The sequence below is a fragment of the Pteropus medius genome, unplaced genomic scaffold (genome assembly GCF_902729225.1).
Source record: "Pteropus medius unplaced genomic scaffold, Ma_sr-lr_union100, whole genome shotgun sequence".
Taxonomy (NCBI): domain Eukaryota; kingdom Metazoa; phylum Chordata; class Mammalia; order Chiroptera; family Pteropodidae; genus Pteropus; species Pteropus medius.
The window spans coordinates 4406038-4432627 of NW_024349519.1; the positions used below are offsets into that span (position 1 = coordinate 4406038).

The 26590-nt window shown below is 33.0% G+C and overlaps 1 protein-coding gene across 7 annotated transcripts in view; it reads left to right on the forward strand.

Annotated features, from left to right (window-relative positions):
• Window positions 1-26314, forward strand: part of NELL2 (neural EGFL like 2) — a 300577-nt gene extending 274263 nt beyond the window's left edge. For all 7 annotated transcript variants that reach the window (XM_039882249.1, XM_039882250.1, XM_039882245.1 and 4 more), the window contains 5 exons: window positions 5805-5945; window positions 13488-13681; window positions 14862-15038; window positions 16575-16799; window positions 25588-26314. In XM_039882249.1, the coding sequence (XP_039738183.1) occupies window positions 5805-5945; window positions 13488-13681; window positions 14862-15038; window positions 16575-16799; window positions 25588-25638 (788 nt within the window). In that variant the 3' untranslated portion in view covers window positions 25639-26314. The remainder of the gene's footprint in view (window positions 1-5804; window positions 5946-13487; window positions 13682-14861; window positions 15039-16574; window positions 16800-25587) is intronic.
• Window positions 26315-26590: the final 276 nt, after the last annotated feature.

Sequence of the window (26590 nt, forward strand, 5' to 3'; positions counted from 1 at the left end):
AAAAAATATTTCTAGTTCAGAAATAGAAAACCCAGAAAAGTTTAGTAAAATAATCAAAGTTATCAACTAACAAGCCAAAGAGCTGGAATTCACTCAAAGCATAAGCTGTTTCTGATTGGCCCAGAGTTGGTCTTTAGAGGCAGCCTAATGTGAGACAAGGAGCACTGGACTTGGAATTGAAAGAGTTCCAGTCTATTGTGTGACCTTAGGCAATGTATTTGCTCTCACCTCTTCTTTGTCTATGATATAGGGATAAGAATATCTCACATGGTTGTTGTGAGGACTGTTGTGTGTGACATGATAATAAAATTATATTCTTTTTTTTTTTAAAGAGCAGTCATTAACTTCCTAATTATGAACTATAAAGTAATGAAAATTTTAACTAAATCTGCAGTGTCATCACTCAGCTTGCAAAGAGAATTTTATGATTTTTAAAAATTATGTTTTGTTTTCAGAAATTTTATTTGAGAAAATCAGTCTTCTTATGAAATTTTAGACAATATTTTATATCCAAATCTGGCCTAGTTGTTAAAAATAATATAATACTCAAATGAGTTTGCATTCCTTGAGCATTCATATCTAAATGTTGAAAGCAGGCTCCCCAGAAGCTCAACAAAAGACAGAGGAAAATGACCTTGTAATTAAAAAAAAAGATGCAGATAATCTAGAAAGCAAATAATCCACATGTGGGTAATCAAGAGTTGATTAATTGTTTTGAGGATGTTTAATTGCCTGCTGTTTATCAATATAATTTAACCACCAGTGCACAGAATAGTGATATAAATAGTCCAAGTACTATATGAGAAATGTCAGGTTTTTATTCATGATAAATAGTATGAAAGACAGTATTCTCATTATTCGACTTTGCCATTAAAAATAGTGTGCTCATTAAAAAAAAAGAATTGGACTTTCTTTTCTTTTGTATAGAGTAGCAACTGATCATTTTTCCTATGGCTTAAAAGGAAGCATGATTAACTAATGATTAGAGTCTATTTTAGGTATGGATGGTTCTAGACATTTGCATTATTTTTAATTCTTTATTATTCTTAGTTATGTTTTTATGATAGAAATAACTGGTACTATGCATGAAGAAGAGGTTATCACTCAAGTATCTCGTTTTATAACTATTTAATTTTAGAAAGAAATAATTTGTCATTTTCTAAGGTGTCTCTTTAAATGCTTATGGCAAAAGCCATTTTCAGTGGCTACCTCTGAAGCCAGTGATCTGTATGTGTGCCATTGTAGAAGGTACCCAGCCTTGGTCATCATACCTGAGGGAAACAAAGGAAACGAGACACTGACATGTGTGAGCTTTTTGTATTCATACATTTTCCTTTCTTGTTCTGCTTGTTGGTTTATTTTTAATGATTACCTTAAAACATATGTGCTTTCTAGAAAATCTATCCTCAACAGTGCCTTCCAGTTATTATCTAAGTAAATTTTGATCCCTGTAGTATGACTACTATTCATGATTGTTGTTGGATGGCTAAATATCTTTTGGGTTTTAGATTCTCTGTGCTTTGGACAACATCTTAATATCATCACTAACTGACTGTTCTAAATGTAGGTACTAAAAAAAATCCTAATTGTCCCTAAGGAAATAGAAAATTGTTTCTAAGACAGAATATATACTAAAATTATAGTTTTTCATAAACTTTATTTTTTGTTTTTTATATAATATGCCTATAGAGTACACAATTAAGGACCTTGTAATCAAGACTAAATCATATGAGCTTATACATCTTGTACTATCTTTGGGAATACTTTTATTCAGTTCGGAAAGTAATTTGTTCAAAATTGGTAATTCATATGTGGAATGAAATAATAACATAGGTCTCCTATAGGGCTGCTGTTCTCTGTATATCTAACTCAGTTAGATAATGTGAAGTTTGATTTTAACTGACCTGAAGAAAGTACACAAAAAATAAATTCTTTAAAGTTTTTTTTTACTCTTTTCTGTTATTACACATTATGTAAAGCATAATATACGTGGATCTATATGTTATAACATAGTAATATCCACATTTGTGTATAGATAAAATGTACTTAATTCTTAAATTATGGAACGGATTTCAATTCTTCACTTACTAAGTATTTACTGAGAAACTGAGGACATCAAATAGCTTACAGATGAGACTTTTATTTTTGGCTTTAACTAGAGCCATGAGCCAAACAAACATACCTTCAGATGGGAAGTGAGTATTTTGGTAATTTAAGCACACTTTCATTTTCTACCAAAGTAGAAAAGCTTGCATAAACAAATCAAAATTATCAGGTACATGAAAGTATAAGATAAAGCAAAATATATTATCTGGCTAGTTTTTCTTTGCTATCCTAAAGGGTAGTAAGTATACAATTTGAGCATACGTATACTTATATATTTTTAAAATTGAATCACATTTTAAATGAATTAAGGCATTTCTCTACCTAAGGAATTACTCAGCAAATTCTTCTGAAATGTGAATAATTGTTCCACACCGTATTTTGGTGTTTTCAAACTTCAGTCATTTATATGCCACCTTCATAATTTTTATCATATTTATAGACGTTTGTACCAATATTTACTTTATATTTTTTCTCTAATTCTTCTCACTTTTTAAATTTAAATACAAATTTACTACTATCAATATAAATGAAAATAACTTGGAAATATAAATATGTACCTATTAAAATAAAAGAATTGACTATTATCACCAAAATACAATACCAGTGTTGGTAGATGTATAACATTAGGAAACACTGTCCTTATATGATTATAAATTTAGATTTTGATCAATTTAATTTTCTTAAAACACCATTTAGATAGATAATAAACCCTTTGAGGGCAGAAAATGTTTCTTGTTTGTGCATCCTTGTTTCTCTAGCACTTAGTACTTGGCACATAACAGGTATTCAGTAAATATCGAATGGTAAATTAATGAGCAATACATAATATTTGTGTATACATTCTCTAAAATACTACTTAGTAGTAATAATTTACATAATAAAATAATAAACTGTATATGAAAATACATTATGGCCAACATATGTTGGTATCACCAGTCTTCAAAAAACTAATATAAAGCAAAGCATTTCTATTAATCTTTAATGAGTATGTTTATAGATCAAGAAAAGTTGCCGTCATGTAAATAAAAAGAAGTGAGGACGAGGCAGTATAGGAGTGGGCATTGTGATTGAAAATAGTGACAAGAGAAAATAAGCGAGAAGTAAAAATTGAAATGTATGTCATGGAATCGAAGGTGATCCTGCAACTGTTCAGGCAAGGAAAAAAAGGACTAAATTAAAATCTAAATATAGACACAAAAGTTGCTTCAGTGGAGCAAGCTCCGTTCCATTCATAGTTACTTCTAAATCACAAACACTAATGATCAAATTCTTCTAAAATGAGATATTCTATTTTTTTCCTTTTTAAAATTTTTTCAATTAAAACAAGATATTCTAAACAACCCCTTTATGGCCTTTTTCCAATAAATTCGCTTCTAAAGCTTTAATCCCATTCTGTTTTCTTTTGTTCATGCATTTAAGAAATGACATAATCAATTTTCTGCCTCATTTGCATGAGAATAAAGACCCTGTAAAGCTGAAATGAGCATAACACTTTAGTCCTATTTATAATCGGAGGTTCATCAGTTAGGAAAGCCTTTGAAATACAAATAGGCTTTTTCCTATTTTCATTTGAAATAAACCTATGAGGCCTTAGTAAATGGAAGCAATTCACATCAACTGTGTGTCAGGAAGTCAGTGGTTAGCTGATTTGGTCACTAACAATTATTTTGACAGTAGGAATAACTAATTGTAGAAGCTATCTCTTCAGAAGAAGAACTACAGAGGCAAAAACATTCTTAGTTCAGAAATAATGTTAAAATTTTGCAGTGATATCAAATATGTATTTTTTGACCTGTTACCTAATCTAAGAATACGGTTTGTACCTTGTTTTAATGAAAGAACTCTGGACTTATCGAGAACCATATGATTTCACTCATATGTGGGATATACAACTGAAAGCAACAAACGAACAAGATAAACAAACAAAACTCATAGACACAGACAACAGTTTAGTGGTTGCCAGAGGGAAAAGGAGAAGAGGGGAAGGTACATAAGGATAAAGGGGGTCAAATATATGGTGACGAAGGAGATTTGACTTTGGATGTAAACACACATACGATATACAAATAACATATTATTGAATTGTACACCTGAAACCTATATAATTTTATTAACCAGTGTTGCCCCAATAAATTTAATAAAAAATAGAAAAGAACTGAGTGATGGCTTATTTCTCTTTTTAAAAAAAGTTTATTAAAAAATGTGCCTCTTTCAAAATTGAACATAACAAGAGAAGAAATTTAAAAAGAACATGAAAGGAATATATATTTCCAAGAATTTAGAGTTAGACGAGAGTGAAATAGAAAGGAAATGGGTTCTACTGAACTGGAGTGGACTGTCTAGAGGGATGGGACTAAAAAGCAGCTGACCTTCCCTTCAGCATGAGGGACATCACCATGCCTGGTCACTGTAACAGGAAATATGACACAAGTGTGGAATGTATATAAGAAAGAGCTATCCTATCCTGGCACGTGGAGTCTTCAGTCATGGCATAAAGCTGTCATGGGAATGGGGTGCACGTGGATATCTTTGGCAGCTACAATGGTGCAATAGCATCAGATCACTTAGCAGAGTCTAAGTCAACCCAGCACTCAGAAACTCAGAAGATATTTGAGAAGGGGACACTTAGTAAGACAACTATAAGAGTTACTTTTCCCTCTATGAGCAAAGAATGACTTGAATGGGGTTGAATGTTTCCATTATGCAACAGACTGAACAGGAAAATAAAGGGCTCAGAATATTTGGGTATAGTAATAAGCCACTAATAAGAGTATATGGGCCTCAAAATACATAGCTCGCTTTGTTTAGAACATTTCACCAATTTTAGTTTGTCTGCTTGTATGAAGGAGCACATACCTAAAAGTCAGGCAACTATGAACTTTTAGGTGACTTTGATTAAATCTTATAATTTTCTTTCACCTCATTTTTTTCATATGTCTGATGTGTTACCTACATGGCAAGTTTTTTTTTTGTTGTTTTTTGTTTTTTGTTTTTTTGAAGATTGAATGAAGTAATACATGTGAAACCCATTAAAAAGTTACATAAATGGTATATAGTCTCAAAAATATGAAGCACGTTGTTTCATGAATGTTATTGCCATTTATTCATGACCAACGATGTATTGGTCAGGTTGGGATAGGTTATGCTAATAGTAATAAAAGACCCTAAAATCTCAGAGGCTTAAAGCAAAAAAGTTGATGTCTTGCTCATACTATATTTGCCCATCCTCACTCAGGAACTTGGGCTGACTATTAGAAATTGCTGATCATTGTGATGAGGGAAGGGTACATGTGGGTCACAGTCTGCATCTTCAAGGCTCTGCCTAGAAGTGACATGTGTCACTCCCTAATTAGCTTCAGGAAGTCACATGGCAATCCTAGCTTGTATCTAAAAGAAGAGCTGGAAATATTTGATGAGCAGCACTAATGACTATTGCAGATGGTTTCTTTCCATTTTCTACACTTGGATGACTTTTGCAGCAGAAAAGCTGTCTAGATGTTTCTCCTGTTATTAATACTACTATATTCTTTCTGCATACCTTTCAATAACCAAGTAGACTTTCTTAATCTTATGTTTTCTAAGTTTTGAGGATTTGCTGGCACTAAAATTTTAGTAGCCATTTAGTAGAATATTTTAGTTTCTTTGAGAGAAAAGCAGCAATTGTTTAACATCCCATTTTTGTTTTCTTTGCCAAACAGACATTGATGAGTGCTCTGATGGCTTTGTTCAGTGTGACAGCCGCGCTAACTGCATTAACCTGCCTGGCTGGTACCACTGTGAGTGCAGAGATGGCTACCATGACAATGGGATGTTTTCACCAAGTGGAGAATCATGTGAAGGTCAGTACAAGGAGAAGACCTGGAGTTTAAGAACTCCTTTTGAACTTGAGGAATATACAGTTAAATGTAAATAGTAGAAATTGACCTAATGTTTAAGTTATTGGTGATTTTTCCTGCATGTTTATACAACAGTGATTGGAAACATGCTAACATCTAACTCTTGCTTGCTAATTATAATTGATTTTTAGATAATTAAAATTTGTGATGCTAAACCAATTCTCTGTGGATATTTGCAACTGTTAAAGGGTGTTTTTAGAATGAATAAACCCATAATATCAAATAAATTTTTGAATGGCAGCATGCAAAAATCTGACCCTAAAAAAAACTAAAAAAAAAAAAAAAAGATGGGGAAAGCAGGATAGAGAGAAAAAGGGGGTAGAGAAAATACAGTGATGATATGGCCAAATAATATACATAATACATGCTATTCTGGGCTGTTTCTAACATACCACCTGCGTGGCAAAGTAAGAGATATTTATTGAATGTTGAATACAGAAGACATGGTCCCTGCTTAAAAGATTTCAATCTAATAAGAGTGGAAAATTCAACCAGATTATATTCAATTATTTACCATTAATTTTGAATTATTTTCAGTGAATTGACAGACAACTCTATTTTCCTATATCCTCTGTTAAGGGGTACAATTTTTAGAAAGCAGGTAGAGTAAGCAAAGCCCAGTGAATAATTGCCAGAGAAACCACCCGCACTGAAAGGGTTTGCCATCAGAAGTTAGGCACAGGAATGCAGAACAAAACAAACCTCAAAATGTCATTATTTTCTCCATTTGCATTTATACCTTCATTGAGTAAGAGCCTGAGAGAATAATGTGGCTAAAATGACACTGTCAATGAAAGCCTTGGAAATTCTAACTTAACAGTACTTAACACCTAAATGACAAGATGTCTTTTATCTTCGTGCCCCAAAGGTTTTCACATAGAGAAAAGGGAAACAGACTTCTGTGATAGATGCCAAGGCTCCCAGCATGCTTTGCCAGCAGCTGCAGAGCCCTGGACCTTGAGCAGAAGGTCCATTTGGATTTTTACATAGGAATGGAACTACTGTTGCCTTACCAGGAGTGAAAACCTGGCATTTGCAAATAACAACTTAACTGTGGTCTGAAGGCTTTACCTTGCACTTGTCAGTGTTCCAGAGTGAATATACTCCTAATCCAGTAGAGAATGCCAGGAACCACAGATTGCAGTTTAAGAAGCAGATCATTGTGATTCTGCTCTTCTCTGATAAACTATTTTTCCAATATGCTGTGGTATATAATGAGAAAAAAAGTCTTCAGAGCTACTTTTTTGTTAATATTGTATTTTAAGTTGCACACACAAAGAATGAATATAAACTGATTACAGATAGTATAAGTCATATAGAAATATATAGATTAAAGCTGAAAATGCACCTTCGTTTTATTCCTCTTTTCCCCATCCTTTCCACTTCTCCTCTAGGGAGATAACTTGTGTTTAATTTTGCTCGATATCCTTGCATACCCTTTTTATGTTCATCAGAACATAAATAGAAAAAACATACACTGCTGACTATCTTTACATTTGTAACTGCAGTCACTATTAGTTATCTATTGATGCATAACAAATTACCCCCAAAACTTAGCAACTAAAAACAACAAAAATTATCTCACAGCAGCTTAGCTGGATACCTGTTTCGATGTTTCACATAAGATTGCAGTCAAGTTGTGGGCCGGGGCTGTGGTCTTATCACGAAGACTTGTCTGGGATGGAAGTTGGGGAAATGGGAAGCTATTTCCAAGGTCGCTCATGTGGCTATTGGCAGGCCTTTTTTTTTTTTAACACATAAGCTGCCTCAAAACATGGGAGCAGTCTTCCCCTAGAGTAAGCAATTCAAGAGAAAGCAAGTACCAAAGATGGAAGCCACAACCTTTTCATAACTTAATCTTATCTGTGAGCTTTCATCACTTTTTCCATATTCTATTCATTGGAAGTAATTCTGCATTCTGGAGAGAAGATTACAAAAGAACCTAGATATTAAATGATAAAGATCATTGAGGGTTATCTTATAAGCTGCCTACTATAAGGACCATCAGCATTGTCCAGCATTTCCCTCACTCCTGTTTCATTGAGTAAAGTTTCATTTCTCCTATGAAAATTTAAACCCTCCATTGTACCTTGCATCCCATCTCTTCTCACCTGTGTGAAGTCTTTGCCCTTATATTACCCACTTTTTCTTCCATGTCACAAATAACACTTTTCCTACTGCATCATTCTCATTACCACACGAAGAGCCTGAGTAACACCCATCTTTAAAAAATAAAACAAAAAAACAATAAAAAGTAACTTCCCTTTGCATCACCTGATTCTTCCAATATTCCTCCCATTTTTCTGCACCTTTTAGAATAAAACTGTTAAAAATAATTTTTTAGACTTGGTATCTCTGCTCTCCTGCTTCCAGTGAGGCCTTAGTCCTGCTGCTCCAGTGAATGCTCTCCTTTCAAGATTACTAACAATTGCCATCTTGCCAAACCCATGGGTTTGCTCGACAACTCAGCCATTTGGCCCAGTTGATTATTTCTTCCTCTCTAAACAACTTTCTTCACTTGGCCTTGAGGATGCCACTCTCTCCTGGCTTTCTCATAAAACTACAAGCTTCTCTTTTCGCTCTCCAGGGAAGAGTAAAATCCAAACCCTAACGATGGTTTACAAGGGCTTACATGATATGGATATTTGGCTTTCCTAACACTTCTCAAATATACCAAACTGATTCCCTTCTCACGTGTTGTTCTTGTTGTCTGGAATGTCTTTCTCCCACCCCTTTGCCTGCTTCTTTTTTAATTTAATTAAGATTTCCTCTAAAATGGCTTCTCCTGGAGTCCCAATTTAAAATAGCATCCTACCCCTGCCACTATTCACTTACCCTGTTCCACTTTTCTTCATAGAAATTTTTGTATATATTAATGAAATGATTGTATATATTAATATGTTTACTTGCTTATTATCTGCTATATAACGTAAGCTTCAAAAGTCATATGATTTGTTTGCTTGTCAGTCATCAGTGTCTACAATAATTCTTGCACATAGTAGATGATATATTTGTTTTTATAATGAAAAAGATTGAAACATATGATAGATAATATTTTAATCAGAAGTATGTTAGGAACATAACCTATGTTAAAAGTGGATATATAATGTGATTTATAGTAGCTATGTTTAAGTGATCAGGACAAAACATGATTAGTGCATTCACGAGTGTTCAGAAAATAACAAGGAAAATTAAACTAGCCGTTAAAGTAACACATAATAAACATAAAGAAGGAGGTAAAGAGTTCTATGAAATGTTTACACCCAAAAGGCTTTTCGAGGAAATGCCATAAACACAGAAACAGTGGGAAAATCTTATTTTTAAAAAACCACAATTCTGGAGTGATGATTTTACTATTAATCTTCCAATAGACTTTATAACGATTGTCAGAAAAATCTACTGCTCTTTCAGAAGACAATGTGCTCTGAAGTGTTCTTTGAAAAGAACCCACCTATGTTATTGAAAAAAACAAAAAAGACTAAAATGCTTCTAAACACCTACCAATTTACTGGAATTTCAGCAATTTGTAGAACTGTAGTATTAATATGTAGAAGGATGCAGTTTTAAGAGTATAATTATTTCTGAGCAGGTGCTATTTTTCTGTTGCTGAACAACAACAACAACAACAAAAATTTCAAAGTGGACAAAGCCACAGCAGTGGGTTTACAATTATTCTGAAGTATAGAATTCATACTTGAAGACATCAATAAATAACTGTGCACTGCTTCACTATTTTTTAGACTACAGTTGTATAATCTACAATATACATGTTTACAAGTCACATTCATACAAAATATACTGTTTTGCTCATTTATTTATGTCAGAAGTGTATAGACATTTAATCCCCAGGTAATGTGCCAAAATACCATTTTTCTTGTCTGCATCATCATTTCTACACCCTGAGGATAAAGCCCAGTATTTTTTTAACATAATAATATTTTGTTTTCATGTTTACATTTCATTCTGGGTTATCTTTAAGCTTGGTGAGGTTTTTTGAACTTGCAAGACCCCCCAAAAATGTTTATAAGACAGTATCTTTTTAATGTTATTATGTTCAAGCCAAATACCATAAATCTTTAACCTAAATCAAGCAAAAGGATAAAATGAAATTAATCCAATTCAGCTCAACAGGTAGTTAATGAATATATGCACGGGTACTTTCAGGTACTTTGCCAGGCATCTGTTACATACAAATATATAAAAGAGGATGGTCACTGGTCTCAGCTTGTAGAAGAGGTAAAATACGTATAACAGAAACTATCATACAAGATAGAATGTGGTCAGTTTCTTAATTGAAGAGAAAGCTACAAGGTTGAAAATGATAAAATATTTGAGAAAAAATATAAATTCAGGGCTGTAAGGAATAAAAGAGAGAAATTATTTCCTGTTTGAGATTAAGAAAGGCTTGAGTATCTAGCATTTGTTTTAGGACTTCAAGTGTGATGTATTATTGGCAAGCTGAGATAGAGAAAGAGTGTAAACAAAGGAACTAGCTTTAAATGCCTTTCTAAGAAGTTTGAACTTGAGTCTGAAGGAGTATTTTTGAGAAAGAGAATGATAAAAGTATATCTTCGCCAAATTCATATTTTGACCTAGTCCTTTTTCTGAATTCCAGACCCATAGATCCAGTTACTTTCTAGACAGCTCTACTTGGAAGCCCAACGGAAAGTGTAATTTGGTGTACTAAACTATCTCAGGTCCTTCCTCATCCCTGCCACCCACATCCACTCCTCAGCAAAATCTTGCTCTTCTTCCTGTAAATAATCATCAATCAAATTTTCCAAGCCATTATTCATGACACCTCCCTCGGCCTAATATTTGAAGCCAACAAATCACTAAATTGCTTTATCTTGTTTCTTTCTTGGAAGATTCTATCTATGTTTTTTCTTTCTATGCATCCCCACTGCTACCATTCAATACAGCTTTGTGCTTAAGAGCACAGACTTGGAGCCCGACTGCCTGGGTTCCTATCTGAAAACTGATGTGTCTTCTTGGGAAAGTTATGTTATGCTACATTTCTATGCCTCAATTTCCTGATCTATACAATGGGGATAATAATTGTACCTTCCACAGTTATTATGAGGATTAAATGAGTCATTATAAGAAAGTACTTAAAATCTGGTAATACCAGGTACTATATAAGTGTTTGCTTTTATGATATGACCATCTCTTGCCTGGACTACTGAAATAGCCTATTGATTGATCTTCTGGCTTCAAGTTCAAATCTACTCAAATCTCTTTACCAAGATGAGGTCAAAGGAATCTTTCCAAAGTGAATATCTGATTATGATTATTTTTTTTGCAATTCCCTAAAATGACGTTATACTTTCTTAACGATGAAGTTCAAACTTCTTAACACGACCTTTACTTGGGCCCTGAGTATCTATTTAGCTGCATGTTTATCTACTCTATTCTGGACATTCAAGTCATACCAACATTTCTGTTCCTTCAAAACATCTTGATGGCTTTAAATGTTGTGCCTTCAAGCACACTCTTGCTTCTGAGTAAACTGCTCTTTACCACCTCTTTGCTTGGCTAATCTTATTCATAGTTTAGTTGCCACACCTAGAGAGTGTGTATGTGGTCAGAAGAAAGATCCCAAGAGAGCTACCAAAGGAGCATGTTGATAGGATGCAAATAAAGAAAATTTATCAGGGAGAGTGAATAAACTGTGTCAACTGCTGCTGCTAGATCCAGTTACCTACATGTTTCTCCATATATGACAAATACACATCAATCATTGTAGTGAGCTACTTTTTACTCTATTTCTTTATTGTAGGTGTACTTTATTTATGAACACATATTCTTTTTGTGCCTGGACATCTTCTCTTCTTATGTATGATTAAAGGGCTATGTAGTAGGATGTATTGGTAGAGTTTGTGGTCAGAGAGACCAAAAAACTACGGTTAATGTTTTTTCTGCTTATAATAATTCCTAATTATAAGAATATTTAATGGGAGGCAAAGATCCACTCATCAAATATACCATATTATACTGAATAAATTAAACGTAAAGCTACTTTAAAATCTTCATTTCCATCACCAAGAGAAAATTTTCTGATCTGAAAAATATATATATATTAACCAATATACCTTTAAAAATATTTTTAAAGTATCTTCATACTGCCTAACAGTTCTCCTTTTGATCATAGTCTATAATTATAAGCATTATTATCCTTGGCAAATTAAGCTAATATAGTTCATTGTAATTATAATAAAAAAAATTGGCCATTGTCTTAATTCATTGGTTTTATTGAGATGAGAACTAATTAAAAAATCAAGGTAAATAGAAATATACTGTGTGACTTATTTTCGGGAATGTATATATGACAGAACTTAAGTATTTAAGAATTTAAATATGGCTAAAATATAATTTCAACTCATCCATGTCTCCAATTTTGTTGAAATCAAACCACATAAGAAACATATTTACTAAACTCTATTATAAAAATTTTGAAGTAAAATCAGTCTACATTTCACCTAGTTAAAAGCTATATGTTCTGTCTTCTCTCTAACCCACTTTTTCTGCTGCGATTTAATTTCTTTCTTGACCTTTACTCAGAAGAAACAGATGAAATGGGAAATAACTGCTTACTGCCACTCATACAATATCCCTGAAACGTATTTCGGCTTGTGACCTTTAAATTATGGGGATAAATAAAATGAATCATGTCTCCTCCTATGGACCTGATCTGTGGGTCAAGATGTTTGCTTTTCATCTGTATGAAAATGCTTCAGGCTGTGATTGCCATGGAATAGGTGAGGTCAGGTGAAGAATGGGCAGTTGCCAATTGAGTCAGGCAGGAGATGAAATGATAATGTGAAATGGAAAAGTTAAGAAGTGGTGGATTCTTTGTGAGTGACATGGTAATTGCTGATGGTGCCTTGCCCTCCCATTGGTGAGAAGCAGGGTGTAAAGACAGTGTGAAAATGCCTGGACTGTAAGGGAAGAACACCCCAACAGACCATTGAAAGGAGCTTATGTGTGGGTGACATGGCTGTGAGAATAGGGCTTGAAATTGAATAAAATGCCTCAGGGTTCCAGTGACATCTTATCTTCCACAAAGAAAGGATTTTCTGTAAGTACCATTTTAACATTGAGGATGATTTCTCCAATAAAAAAAAATCACAGGCACTTTTAGAATTCCCACAGCCAAACTGTTTTTGTTTGATAAAGTGAGCCTTATTCTTAACTTTCAAAATATGTAAGTGTTACATAAAGCCTAATGGTATTTACAGAGGTATAAAAGTTAAAAATCTAACCAAGGTTATTTGGTGTTTGAAATCAAGCATGATAATATTTTCCTGTGAAATCCATAGATGATTAACATTGCTTTCATCAGCATTTAATGGAAAATGCATGCCAGTAAGATGAAAATTAATTTACAGCTGAATGCTTTATGTCAGGAGACAACTCGGCTGATTGCAGTTGTTTGAAACCGAGCATATTCTAAGCACACTGCCTGCTGCCTTTTCTTGGCCGTAGATATTGATGAGTGTGGCACCGGCAGGCACAGCTGTGCCAACGATACCATTTGCTTTAACTTGGATGGTGGATATGATTGCCGATGTCCTCATGGAAAGAATTGCACAGGGGACTGCATCCATGATGGAAAAATTAAGCACAATGGTCAGATTTGGGTGTTGGAAAATGATCGGTGCTCTGTGTGCTCATGTCAGGTTGGTATAAATATAAAATTTTAATCATTTTTATTGAAGTGTAATTTATATATATTTCAAGTGTACAGCTTAATGAACTTAGAAAAATGCATATATACATTTAACTACCATCAGAATTAATTTAACAGAACACTTCATCTACTAAAATGTTGCCTCTGTCCTTTCTTAGTCCCATATCCCCAGCCCCAAGCAAATACCATTTCCAGTCACTATAGATTAGAACTGTATTTTCTAGGGACTCATATAAATGGAATCATATAGTACTTACTCTTTTGTGTTTGGCTTCTTTCTCTCAACATTATGTTTTTGATATTCATTTATATTCATGACATACACCAGTAACCCATTCCTTTTTGTTGTTTAATAATATTCTAGTATATGAAAATAATGCGATGTGTATAAATTTTGTAGATAAAATTTTTGTTGCTAACTATGCTGTTGTTTCCATAGTCACAATATCACCTTTGAATGAATGCATAAATGAAGGCAGAATGGACATGCTATGGCCTAGGACTTGAATATATCTATTTTGGGCTCTATTTTAATTTTAGAACAATGTTCTGTTGCATGTACATAGTTGATAATAGAGACTTAAATTACAGTTAAATGAATTATACTGTGTACCAAGGACTCAATTATTATGGAAGAAATTATAACAGTTTGTATAAAAACATAAGGTCTGAAATATTTCATAAACTTAACAATATGTAAGTAAGACTTTTTGACTAGCTACCAAATATATGCCCTCACACAAAACAAAATTTAGTTAGCATTCAAATTACTATACTAATAAACAAGTACATGTATATTTATATACACATTTATGTGCACATAAGGACCATGTAGTGCTAATCATTTTATAGTGGCCATTTCTGGGAAATTTTGTTTTGGTCGAGTAGTGTGTGGAAAGGAAATTGGAAATTTTCCAGCTTGGGTAATTTCTGTGTGTTGGCAACAAAATAGAACTTTAAAGAAAATCAATTATATTGGGTAAACAGTGTGAATTATCTCAACTTCAAATCAACATCTGAGCTTTTATATATATTATATATATGTAGGATATATATAATATGTATTTGTATATATGTACATATATGTATATATGTCTACACACATACATATGCTAGTATATTGAGAAATGGAGGCTTTTGCTAACTGTTTTTTCTTCCGTCTCTTATAGAATGGATTTGTAATGTGTCGACGGATGGTCTGTGACTGTGAAAATCCCACGGTTGATCTTTTTTGCTGCCCTGAATGTGACCCAAGGCTTAGTAGTCAGTGCCTCCATCAAAATGGGGAAACCTTATACAACAGCGGTGACACATGGGTCCAGAATTGCCAACAGTGCCGCTGCTTGGTAAGTTTAACTACATGAAGTGCAGGAAGAGTTTAGATTCAGAAAGCAACCTTGCCCTCCCCCACCCACCAGTACACAGTACCTGGCCATAGATAGTGTTGGCGTTTACAAAAAGTGAGCCTGGTTAAAATGACAAAATGATGGTTATACAGTCAGGACCTGAGAAGGAATATTCTGGGTAGACGTGGTACACCATGTTGTGTATGTCTTTCAGGAGTATCTCCAGAGCTCAAAAGAAGAAAAGACTCAGTTTCCTCAGTCTCATTCAGTGTAGGCTTACTTAGATTCCAGCATCTAGAACAGATACCTAATGGCATATACAAGCACTCACTAAATGTTTGTTATGAATAGAACAATGGCATTTATGAAAAATATAATTTTTTTCCAAATAGAACTTTTTAAATCCATTTCTATCAGTCATGCTCAGACTTAAAGAACAACAACAACAACACTTTTTTTCTCCTAAAGACCATTACTGTAGATGTAGTTCTGGTGAGCACCCTGTTTTACACATAATATGCACATGTGATGAATACTTATCTGGAGTGTTAGAATTCAATGTGTATATATATTTTTAAAACTTCTACTGGAAACAGTAGGTAAAAAAGAAAATGTAAACTTGATAAAGAAAACACCAGTCTTTTTTTCATTTGACCAAATTTCTTGTTTCTTTCTAGTGGGATAAATGAAAAGGAAAATTGGTCTGTGTGTCTTTATAGAAGAAAGTTTCACAGATGCTACTTTTAAAGTTATGGCTAGTTTTATTTTTATTTGTATGAGGATATTTTTAAGGCAGTGCTTTTTTGTTGCTCCCTTTTTATACTTTCAACCCAAAAATCAATTGAAAGAGCAAGGTCAGTTTCTGTGCCTGAAGGCTGCTTTCATCTACAAAACCATGAGATTCAGAATTATGAAGAAAATAGAAAACAGGTGGGAACTACGTTTACAAAGATCCAATCATACAATTTTCCCACGTGGAATAAAAAGGCTGAAATCAGTTCCTAATTTTGTTCTTTTTTTTTTTCAAAGTCCCTGTGCTGAGAAACATATAAACAAACAAACAAAAACTGTCAAATTCCCTTCACATTTCAGTTTATTTTCTCATAAATAGACAAAACTTTCTTTTATGCAGAAGGGAATCAGTGAGAAGTTAGGGGGAAAAAAATCAAGAGAACTATTTTTAAAAAGGAATCTCACAGGCAGCAAGTTAAATAAAAACCCCTTCCATAGTAAATAATTCTCCTTTTTCATGGGAAAAATAGGGGCATGCAAATTTGATTGTTTTAAGAGAATGGTTTTTGCTTTTGTCTTATTGTTGTTCGTGTTTAATTGTTGAAGAGCGTTTTAAAATCCAGCTGCAGTATAGACCTCATCACTCAGATTGGGCTTTCGTAGATACTCTGCAAGTTTCATGGCTTTGAAGGTCTGAGTATGATAAATTGAGTGTGCATTAAACACCGTGCTCCCTCCCCCTTCTCCTCCCTCCACACTCTTCCTTCCTCTCCCTCTGCCTTTGCACATCTGCTTTCCTTACAGCAAGGGGAAGTTGACTGTTGGCCCCTGCCTTGCCCAGAGGTGGAGTGTGAATTCAGTGTGCTCCCAGAGAATGAGTGCTGCCCACGATGTGTCACCGACCCTTGCCAGGCCGACACCATCCGCAATGACATCACCAAAACTTGCCTGGATGAGATGAATGTGGTTCGCTTCACTGGCTCCTCTTGGATCAAACATGGCACCGAGTGTACTCTCTGCCAGTGCAAGGTAAAACCCATTAAATTCAGGTAGGGAGCACTTGGCCAGCTGCACCGAGAGCTCATAGATATTAATGAGCTTAACCTGGCCAATGGGAAGCATTTTTTTTTTTTCCTATTTATTGTTCAAAGAGAGGTGGGAGAAGTAAATACTACTGTTTGTTAGCACTTATGCTGAGCGTCATGTGAATCCTCCCACACACATGCAAGGAGAAAGAGGTACATGGTCGGAAACCAGAATGATCAGTTATTTCTGTCACCAAAACAGAAACAACCTACTTAAACTGCCCTAAAGTATCTAACTGTACACATCTTTAAAAAACCGACAACACCAAATTTTCTGTTTCTTCTTTCATAATTGAAGACAATATTGTTTATTGATTTTTATCTGGTCCTTTTACGAGATCTGTAAGATATATTGACAAAGTAGATATATTTTCCAAAATAAAAATCAATAAGGCAAAAAATAGGCTTATTTCTTGGTTTCTTGTGGTCAGTTACATTGAGTTGAAAATTTTAAGACCTGTTATTCACCATATTTCATTCCTACAGTTGGACAAAAATTATTATAAAGATTTTTCTTCTTATTACCATAGGAAAATAGAGCACTGTGCCTCAATAAGAACTAATATACAAATAATGTAGTCAGAGTATATTGAATTCATAGATAGTGACAAAGTTGAAAGCATTCTACTTTGATTATTGTTTCTACAAAGATGTGATTTAGAGGTCATTGTTGTTCAGTTATAATTTTGCAACCAACACTAAAACTAAGTAAAAAATCTGTAGAGCTTAACAACAACAAGAAAGCAAAGATATTAGATTTTTTCCAGCATAGCACAGTTCTGTCTTTTTAAGTGAGCATTTTCATTTAAAAACACTTTTCAGTAGAGCAATCTAATTCAGATTCACTTAGTACAAATTTTTACTAGACTGGCTCAATGTAACAGGACAAAGTAATATAAAATGCTTTAAGCTTTGATGCTATTATCTATTTCAAACTAAAATTTCTAGCTCTTTCAATCAATGCAGTTTTCAATCAAGCAAAGGTTTTTGAGTGAACATTCAATGCTGGTTTCTGTAAGTGCATTAGCAAATTTGAAAGTTACTACTACAATTAAAAGTTACTAATAATGTATATGCACTGTTGTTTTGATATACATTTAATATGAGTACAGTTAACAGTTCGTATCTAGAAACTTCTGCATAAATGAGCAACAGGAAAATACTTTCTGACATTTAATTATCAAATAGAGTCGAGTCCCCTTGCACTCTTAATCTAACTGTTAGATTATTGTTCTGAGCAATGACAACACAAATATATACCAGGTAATGGTATGAAAATCACACTGAATATGGCACAGACAGATATTTTCAATAAGAAAAGTGCATGCAGTAATAGGCAGAAAAACATCAGAGTATTTTCTGGGGTAAAGAGCATGAATGAGCTTGTAAGTCACTGCCTTATAAACAACTATTAGGATTTTTTGGCTCAAGGTAAGAATGTATTCCAGAAAGTGTAGTTTGGCGTTAAATTCTTTTTTTTTTGTCAGATAAGTGCTGATTCTCAGAAATTACCATTTGATACTGGTTTCCTTTTCTCTTATTAAATATGAGTTGTTAGGATATGCTCAATTTTACAGAATTTATTACAAATATTCACTTTTATTGTTTATTTTATGTTATTTTTTAAATAAAATTTATGCAGAACATGAATTTGGAGGTGAGCATTCTTCATAATTAGGTGCTTTCAGTTCATTGTTTTTATTTATCTCCCCACCCTACCCCTCTCTGGGTTATTCTCTTTAGTCCATCAGTACAAATTGTATGGGGTATTGGGCTAGTACCAGGGGTATAATGAAAAGCGAAAAACAGACAGAATCATTTCTAGAAATTATTGCCCAGCACCTTATTGTCTAGAGCTATGCTGTCCAATACGGTAGTCAGCAGCCACATGTGGCTATTTAAATTAATTAAAATTAAATAAAAGTAAAATTAAATTTCTCAGTCAACTAGCCACATTTCAACTGCTCACTAACCTCATGTGGAAAGTGGCTATGATATTAGATAGCACATATAAAAAACATTTCTGTCATCACAGAAGTTTTCATTGGACAAGGATGCAATATTTGGAATCGAAGTAAGCACTCAATAAATATTGGCTGTTATTGTTGATAGTGGGGTAAATAGACATTAATTAAGTCATGAAACAGATAAAGACAACATTACAAACTGCGATGGGTGCTCTGAAGGGAAGGAGCACTGTGCTAAGAGGCTGTACAACCTGTGAACCAGTTACTTCCTAAGGAAATGACATTGCAGAGGAAGTCTGAGGAATTAGGGGTTAGCTGGGTGGAATAGAGTAAAAATTTCCCTTTTCTTTATAAAGATGTCTTCAGATTTCATTTGCTTAGGTTAAAAAAATGTTTCCTCCACTCAGAAGTTAAACTGAGTCAAAAATGAATTATTAAGGTTGTCTTTTCTAAATCTGAGATGATTCACCTTTATGATGGGGTCATGGTGTTTTCAGGCAATTATGCTTTGGGCCCCAAACAAACTATAGATGTATCCAATTGAGAAATAAGGAGAGATGAGGGATTAGAGGGTCATTTCCTTTAATAAGAAATCACTGAGCAGAACACTGAAAATTGGAAACAGGGGGCCTCTTTTAACTCCTGGGAAGACTAGATGTAATACTGAAGTAATTGAAGTATAGAAAAATTAGAGTTTTATGAAGTCGAAGCTACTCACTTCCTAAATGTTGCCTTCATATAACAGAAACGGGCCTTTGTACTAACATAAGAATACATCTGTCTGAGGAAACAAGTATTCTATAAATAAGCAACATTATAATGAAGACTTTAATAGACAATCAAGAGAGCTTTGTGAATTGATAGAGGAAAAAAAGAATATTCTATAAATATTCAAATGGCTGGACAGCATTTGAGGGAAGTAATTTATATGCTGTTACATATCAATAAATTTCACATGGAAAAAATATTAAATATTAAAAATAAATCAAAACAAACAAAATGTAATCAAATATTTATCAAAATTCTAGAAGAGAGATTCCTTTTCTAACTTGGAAGTGATAAAATATACCTCAAAGAAAATTTAGATATTCCATAGAAAAGCAAAATTAGAAACAAAAGTAGGAAGTCAGAACTGGAGACTGGAAAACTATTTTCAGAATATGATTTCTTTATTAGATTAAAAAACATAAAAATTAATAAGAAAAATGCTTATTTCCCGATATACAAAGCAGCAATGAATGAATAAACAATTCACTAAAAAACATGCAGCTATTAAAAAAGGAAATCTTTCAACTTTTAGTTGATACTTAAATATAAATTAACATGTGAATAATTATTTTCACATACTACAGTAAAAAAATTTTTCGTCATAATTCCCAATGCTGACAGAGATATACTGAAATTGTAATTCTTGTGCACTGTTAGGGACATTGAAAAATACATGTCAATAGCTCACACATACCCCTCCTTGTCAGCTCTTTGTTCCCACATAAATATCTTTTGTCCTATTAATTTCAGTTTTGTGACTCCATCCTAAAGAAATAATCTAAAATATGCAAAAAAGCTATATGCATGACAATATTCATCTCAACATCATTTGTCATGCAGAATCAAGGAAGAAACCAAAATGTCCAACAATAGAAAAATAGTGAAATAAATTGTAGTAATTCTGTGATGCAAAATATCATGTTATATTTTAATGATATATTCTATACAATTCTATATAATTATAATATTACATGATTATATTATTCAGCCATTGTAGTACTAACAATGTTTACAATAAAAATTAAGATGAAATATGTATGATTATATGTGCACTTTGATTGCAAAAGGATTGAAAATAAAGGAATATAAAAGTGAATTCTATGAAGATATACTAAAATATTGATAATTGTGGGATTTTAAAATCTATATTTATTATTTAGATGTAGGTTATTTATATATGCATGTTATATGTGCACATTATATATACATATATTTATAATCTGTATCTTCTAAAAATAGATGGATTAATATATTAATAATATATATCTTAAATAATAAATATGTTAGATATAAATATTTAAATGTATTATACATTATATATTATATATAAAATATTACTGAGAATTAGTCTTGATTTTTAGAGTTTAGCATGAAAAAAGTAACAGTGACCTCTTTAGTAATAAATATAGTGAGTGAGAAATAACAGGATGTTAAGGGAACTGACGGTTGCTATGTAAAAATAGTTTTTATAATTAGTTATGACAGTAGGTGTTTACTATTCATAGTAGCCTGACTAAATTTTAGTGGGTTGCCTTTTATTTTAGTTTTATCAAGGTACTATTTATTACTGTGACATGCACAATTATTACGTGTATAATTTGATAAGTTCGATATGTCAAAATATAGAATATTTCTAACACTCTATTAAGTACCTTTGTGTCCTCTTCCAGGTAATACCTGCTTCCCACAGGAAACCTCAATGTGATTTCATTATAATAGATTTATTTTGCCTATTTTAAAAGTTCACATAAATAGAATCACACAGTTGTATTCTTTTATGTCTTCTCGTGATTTGACCATTTTATCACCTAGCAGGACTTCTTATCTCTATCAGGACTTCTAGACTTGAAGTCAATTTTGTTTGTGTTTAGCCACACAATGTTTTGTTTTGATCCATGTACTTTCAACCTATCTATATTTAAGTGCATTTTTTATAGGTGATGTATATAATTAGTTTTTATGTTTTTATCCAGTGTGACAATCTCATTCTTTTGATTGAAGTGTTTAGTCTATTTACATTTAATGTAAGTTTTTGACATTGACAGATTTAGGGCTACCATTTTGCCATTTGTTTGCTATTTGTCTCATCTATTTTTTATGTTCCTATTCACTCATTCCTCCCTTCTTTTTGTTATTTACATTTTTATATTATCCTATTTCAATCATTCTTTTGGATTTTTAACTATAAATCTTTATATTATTATTTTAGTTGATGGTCTAGAGATTGCAACATATATATTATTACAATATAATTTTTACTGTATTGTAAATCTTTATAATTTAAAGATTTAATATTATACTACTTCATATAAAATGTAAGAACTTTGGAATCATATAATTTCACCACCCTTATAATAAGGCTTATAATTATGTACATTAAAATTCCATTTTTTTATTTTTGCTTTAAACGGTCAAATATTTTTTAAGGAAATTGAGGGAAGAAAAAATACTATATTTTATATTTATCCATGTATTTGCCATTTCTGATGCAATTTCTAGTTTCTTCTCACATATATAAATCTCCATCTGATATCATTTCCTTTTAGCTTAAATAACTTTCTTTAGCATTTTCCATATTACAGATCTACTAACAACAAATTCTCTCAACTTACATATATCAAAAAATGTCTTTATTTTTAAAGGGTATTTTTACCAAATTTAGAATTCAAGATTGACATATTTGTTCCCAGAAATTTAGGTGATGCTCTATTGTTTTCTGGTGTCCCTTTTTTTGATGAGGATTCAGCTATCATTTGCATTTTTATTATCCTGTATGCAATATGTCTTTTTTTCCCCTTTGTCTCCTTTCACAATTCTCTGTCTTTGGATTTTAAAAATTTTACTGACGCATTTAAACATGATATTTTTTGTCTTTATTCTCTTTGTTGTTTTCTGTGTTTTTTCAATGTCTAAATTTATATTCTTTCTCCAAATTTGAGAAAAATCTGGCCATTGTTTCTTCAAATATTTTGTCTGCCACATTTTTCTCCCTCCTAGTCTTCTGGTACTCCAATTATACATATGTTATATGGTTCAATATTATCCTGAACGTCACTGAGGCTCTTTTTATTTCAATATTTTTCTCTTTGCTTTAAGGATTGGATAATTTTTATTGTTTTGTCTTCAAATTTACTGACTGTTGCTTTTGTCATGTTAAACCCATCCAGTGAATTTTTCCTTTTCGATATTGCACTTTTCAGTTCCAAAATTTTCATTTAATTCTATTTATAGTTTCGTTTCTCTGTAGAGATTTACCATCATTTTTTTATTATAACAATTTCTATTTACATCTTCAAACATATTTATAATAGACACTTTCCAGTCTCCGTCCACCAATTACGCCATTTGGATTATCTTTGAGTCATTTCTATTCACTACTTTTTTTCTTGATTGAGAGTCAACTTTTCCTGTTTTTCTTCACATGTCTAATAATTGTTATGGTTTATTGGATATAGTAGATGATATATGATTTTGAACCTATCTTCTGTTTATTTCCTCTGAAGACTATTTTTTGTTCTAGCAAGTTGCAAGCTACTGTCCAATCCTCTTGCATTCAAGGAAACTTGGCTTCACACTGGTTGGGTGGGTCTGTACCAGATTTACCCTTTTTCTAGGGTGAATCTCTTAATCTTGAGATATTATTTTACTCTCAATCATAGTCCTTTGGGGTTTCCTATATAACACCTGAATTGTTTATCAATCCTTTCTAACTTGGCAGGGCACAGATTTTAAACACCGCTACATACTGCAACACCTGAAATTTCTGCTCAGATATTTCAATGCTTATGCTATGACTCTGCCCATTTATAGTCTTCTCTGCAATTCAAAAGCCAGCCAAAGAATTGAGGGAAGTTTATATGCTGTCACTTCCTCATTTCTGGATATTTCCTCCTGAATTTCCAGCTACTCTAATAGCCCTAAAAGGTGTTCTTTGACTTCTAGGGCCTATCCGATTATGGCTTTCTGCTTGAGTTATAGTTATCCTCAGCTGCACAGTCTAGGGAGTTCCCTAACGGGAAATGCCAAGTAAAAATGAATGTCACACAGTACGCTTCTCTTCTTTCAAATATTGAAACCCCTCCAGTGTCTGCCTCCTTCTAGTCACTTGCCATTGCTTCAAATAGTTATTTATATGTTTTGTCCAGACTTTATAGTTATCTGGAGGAGGATTAGTTTTACACAAGCAACTGTCATTATTGAAACCAAAACCCCAGTAGGATATTTTATTAGTATCTTTAATATCTTTCATGTATGAACTATGTTTCTCTCATTGAGGAGGTTCCGATGATAAAGTCTGTAGAGCATTTATCTTGTTGTAGCAGAACATATTGTTATGGAATTTAAAAAAATTGCTGGAAGATTTTGGAAAATATACACTTCCTTTCTAAAACATGCTCATGAGAACCATACTAATGATTTCTCCCCCATGGGTTCTAACGCTAGTTTCACATACTCAATGACAAAAAGGCCTCATAAATTCCTTAAATCTCTTTGTGCTCAAAAGTCATACAATTTAAGGAACTGATACTCAAGGAACACCCCTCATTTTATTGGGTCAATGGATTGGGAAAGATCATGTAACCAGGTTGTGTCATCTGAGCATGATGACAAAGCTTTAAAATGCCACTAGAAATCCAAGACATGGTTGAGACTCTCTTGCTGTCAGAATAATAACTCTCCTTAATAAGAGTTTATAAAGGAAGAGGATTAGGTTAAATGGATAATATTCTTTTTTGGATATAGACTGGATTTTTCCTCATTCGGTATGCTTCAACAAAACCTAAAGTATCAAAATCTTTTATTTCTTAAGTTTTATCTGATAGGAACAGACACTTTTGATTTCAACATTTTAAAGCATAATACATTTTCAATGATCTAAAGTCAACTATCTGAGAGAAAGCATCAAATAAAGGATGAGTTTCACAGTCAGACTAACCTGAATTTTAATTCCAGATGTACCATTTATTAGCTGTGTGACTTTGGAGATGATATTTAAGCCTTCTAATCTTCAGTTTCTGGATCTAAAAAGTGTGACTATTAATAGTGAACCTATTGGGAATGCTGTGGGGTTGAAATTACATAATGTATTTAAAGTGCCTGACAAAATGTCTGACAGAGTATGTACTCAACAAATAGAAGGATATTATCATCTTGCTATCATAGTAACAATATTAATTATCATTATTACTTGTTAGCTAGTTGAAGAAAATAAATGCAAGAAATCAAAAGAATAAGACATGATTTTTTTTTTCTTTTTGTAATACACTGTATTATTTTGGTACTTGGTTATAAAAACTGTTATGCATATCTGGCCTTTCCCTGCCTATTTCTTTCTCCTACTTCATTTCTACCCTGTTTTCTTCACCAATTTAAAATTCTTATCCAGACCTTTTCAGTTTTTTAACTACACAGAACATATTTTACTTCGAAGCCTTTATTCATTCTATTCCCTGTGCTTTTGGCCTACCTTTTCATACATCTGTCTGAAGTCTTGGTTTAAATATCACTTCTGCAAAGAAATTTCCTCTCACCACCAAATCTAAGTAGCCCGTCTTTTGTCATTTTCATGACACCACCTCATTTATTTCCTTTCTAGCACTTTTCACAATTTTCAATTGTATGTTTGCTTGATGCTTGTAAGTTTTCTCCCCCTAACAAAACTGTAGGCCCTGCCCTATCAGTTTTATGCTTTATTCATCAATATATCTAGGGCTCAATAGAGTCAATACATATTTTGTGGATAAATAAAAGAACAAATGTAATCTAAGAGGATGTCGAGGGTAAATAAAGCTAGCCTGTAATTTGCCACAAATAACTGGATATAATTAGTTCTGCAGTGGTAAAGACATGAAAAGTGATTGGGCCATTGAACTTCCAGGGATGCAGAAATAACAAATAAACCATCCAGTTATGTGTGTGTGTATCAATCAATAAGTGTGAGAATTTACTAATATCTTAAAAATTTATACCATGCTTTTTTTCGCCTTTTCTTTCTAGAATGGCCACATCTGTTGCTCAGTGGATCCACAGTGCCTTCAGGAACTGTGAAGTTAACTGTTTCGCGAGAGATTTCTGTTTAAAGAATGTTCTTTCATTAAAAAGACCAAAAAATAAAAATAAAAATAAAAAGTTAAAACTTAAAGCGGATGATTTGTAGGCAGCTAAGTGCAACTTTGTTATTAGCTGAGTGAACTTTCAATTATGAAATTTGTGGAGCTTGAGAAAACCACAGAAGGAAAATTCTTGGGGCAAAACTAGACCAGAATTCTGCCTCTACTGTGTCTGACATCACCGTGTAGAAGAATAGATGTGGAATACACACCATGACATCATGACCCCGGATATAAAGCCTGAACCCATCAGAGCTTTGAAAGCCTCTAGCTTCACTGGTGCAGAAAATTTTTCTCTAGATCAGAATCTTCACAAATCAGTTAGATTCCTCACTGCAAAAAAATAAAATGTGAAGGCAGTGAATGAATTATATTTTCAGAAGCAAAGCAAAGAAGCTATAACGTGTTATGTACAGTATACACTCTGAAAAGAAATCTGACACAAGTTATTGTAATGATAAAAATAATGCACAGGCATGGTTACTTAATATTTTCTAACAGGAAAAGTCATTCCTATTTCCTTGTTTTACTGCACTTAATATTATTTGGTTGAATTTGTTCAGTATAAGCTCGTTCTTGTGCAAAATTAAATAAATATTTCTCTTACCTTATAAGTTCAAGTGTCTTATTTAATGTGTTCCCTTTTTCCACAGATGCTTTAACACACACATTGCTTTCTAGTTCTGCTGATGTAAAACTGCCATCATGCTGTTTTCAAATTGAAAGGTGATTTTCACTAAATTACATGTCTAAGAGAGGGGTGTGATGCATACCTTCGTCCTGCCTCTCCATCACCTTTTCTGCCCTGCTCTGTATCCCGGAGGGGCTGACCTATATAAACCTTATTAATGAATTCTTTTGCCTCTGGATTCTGGTTTGGTTTGACCAGT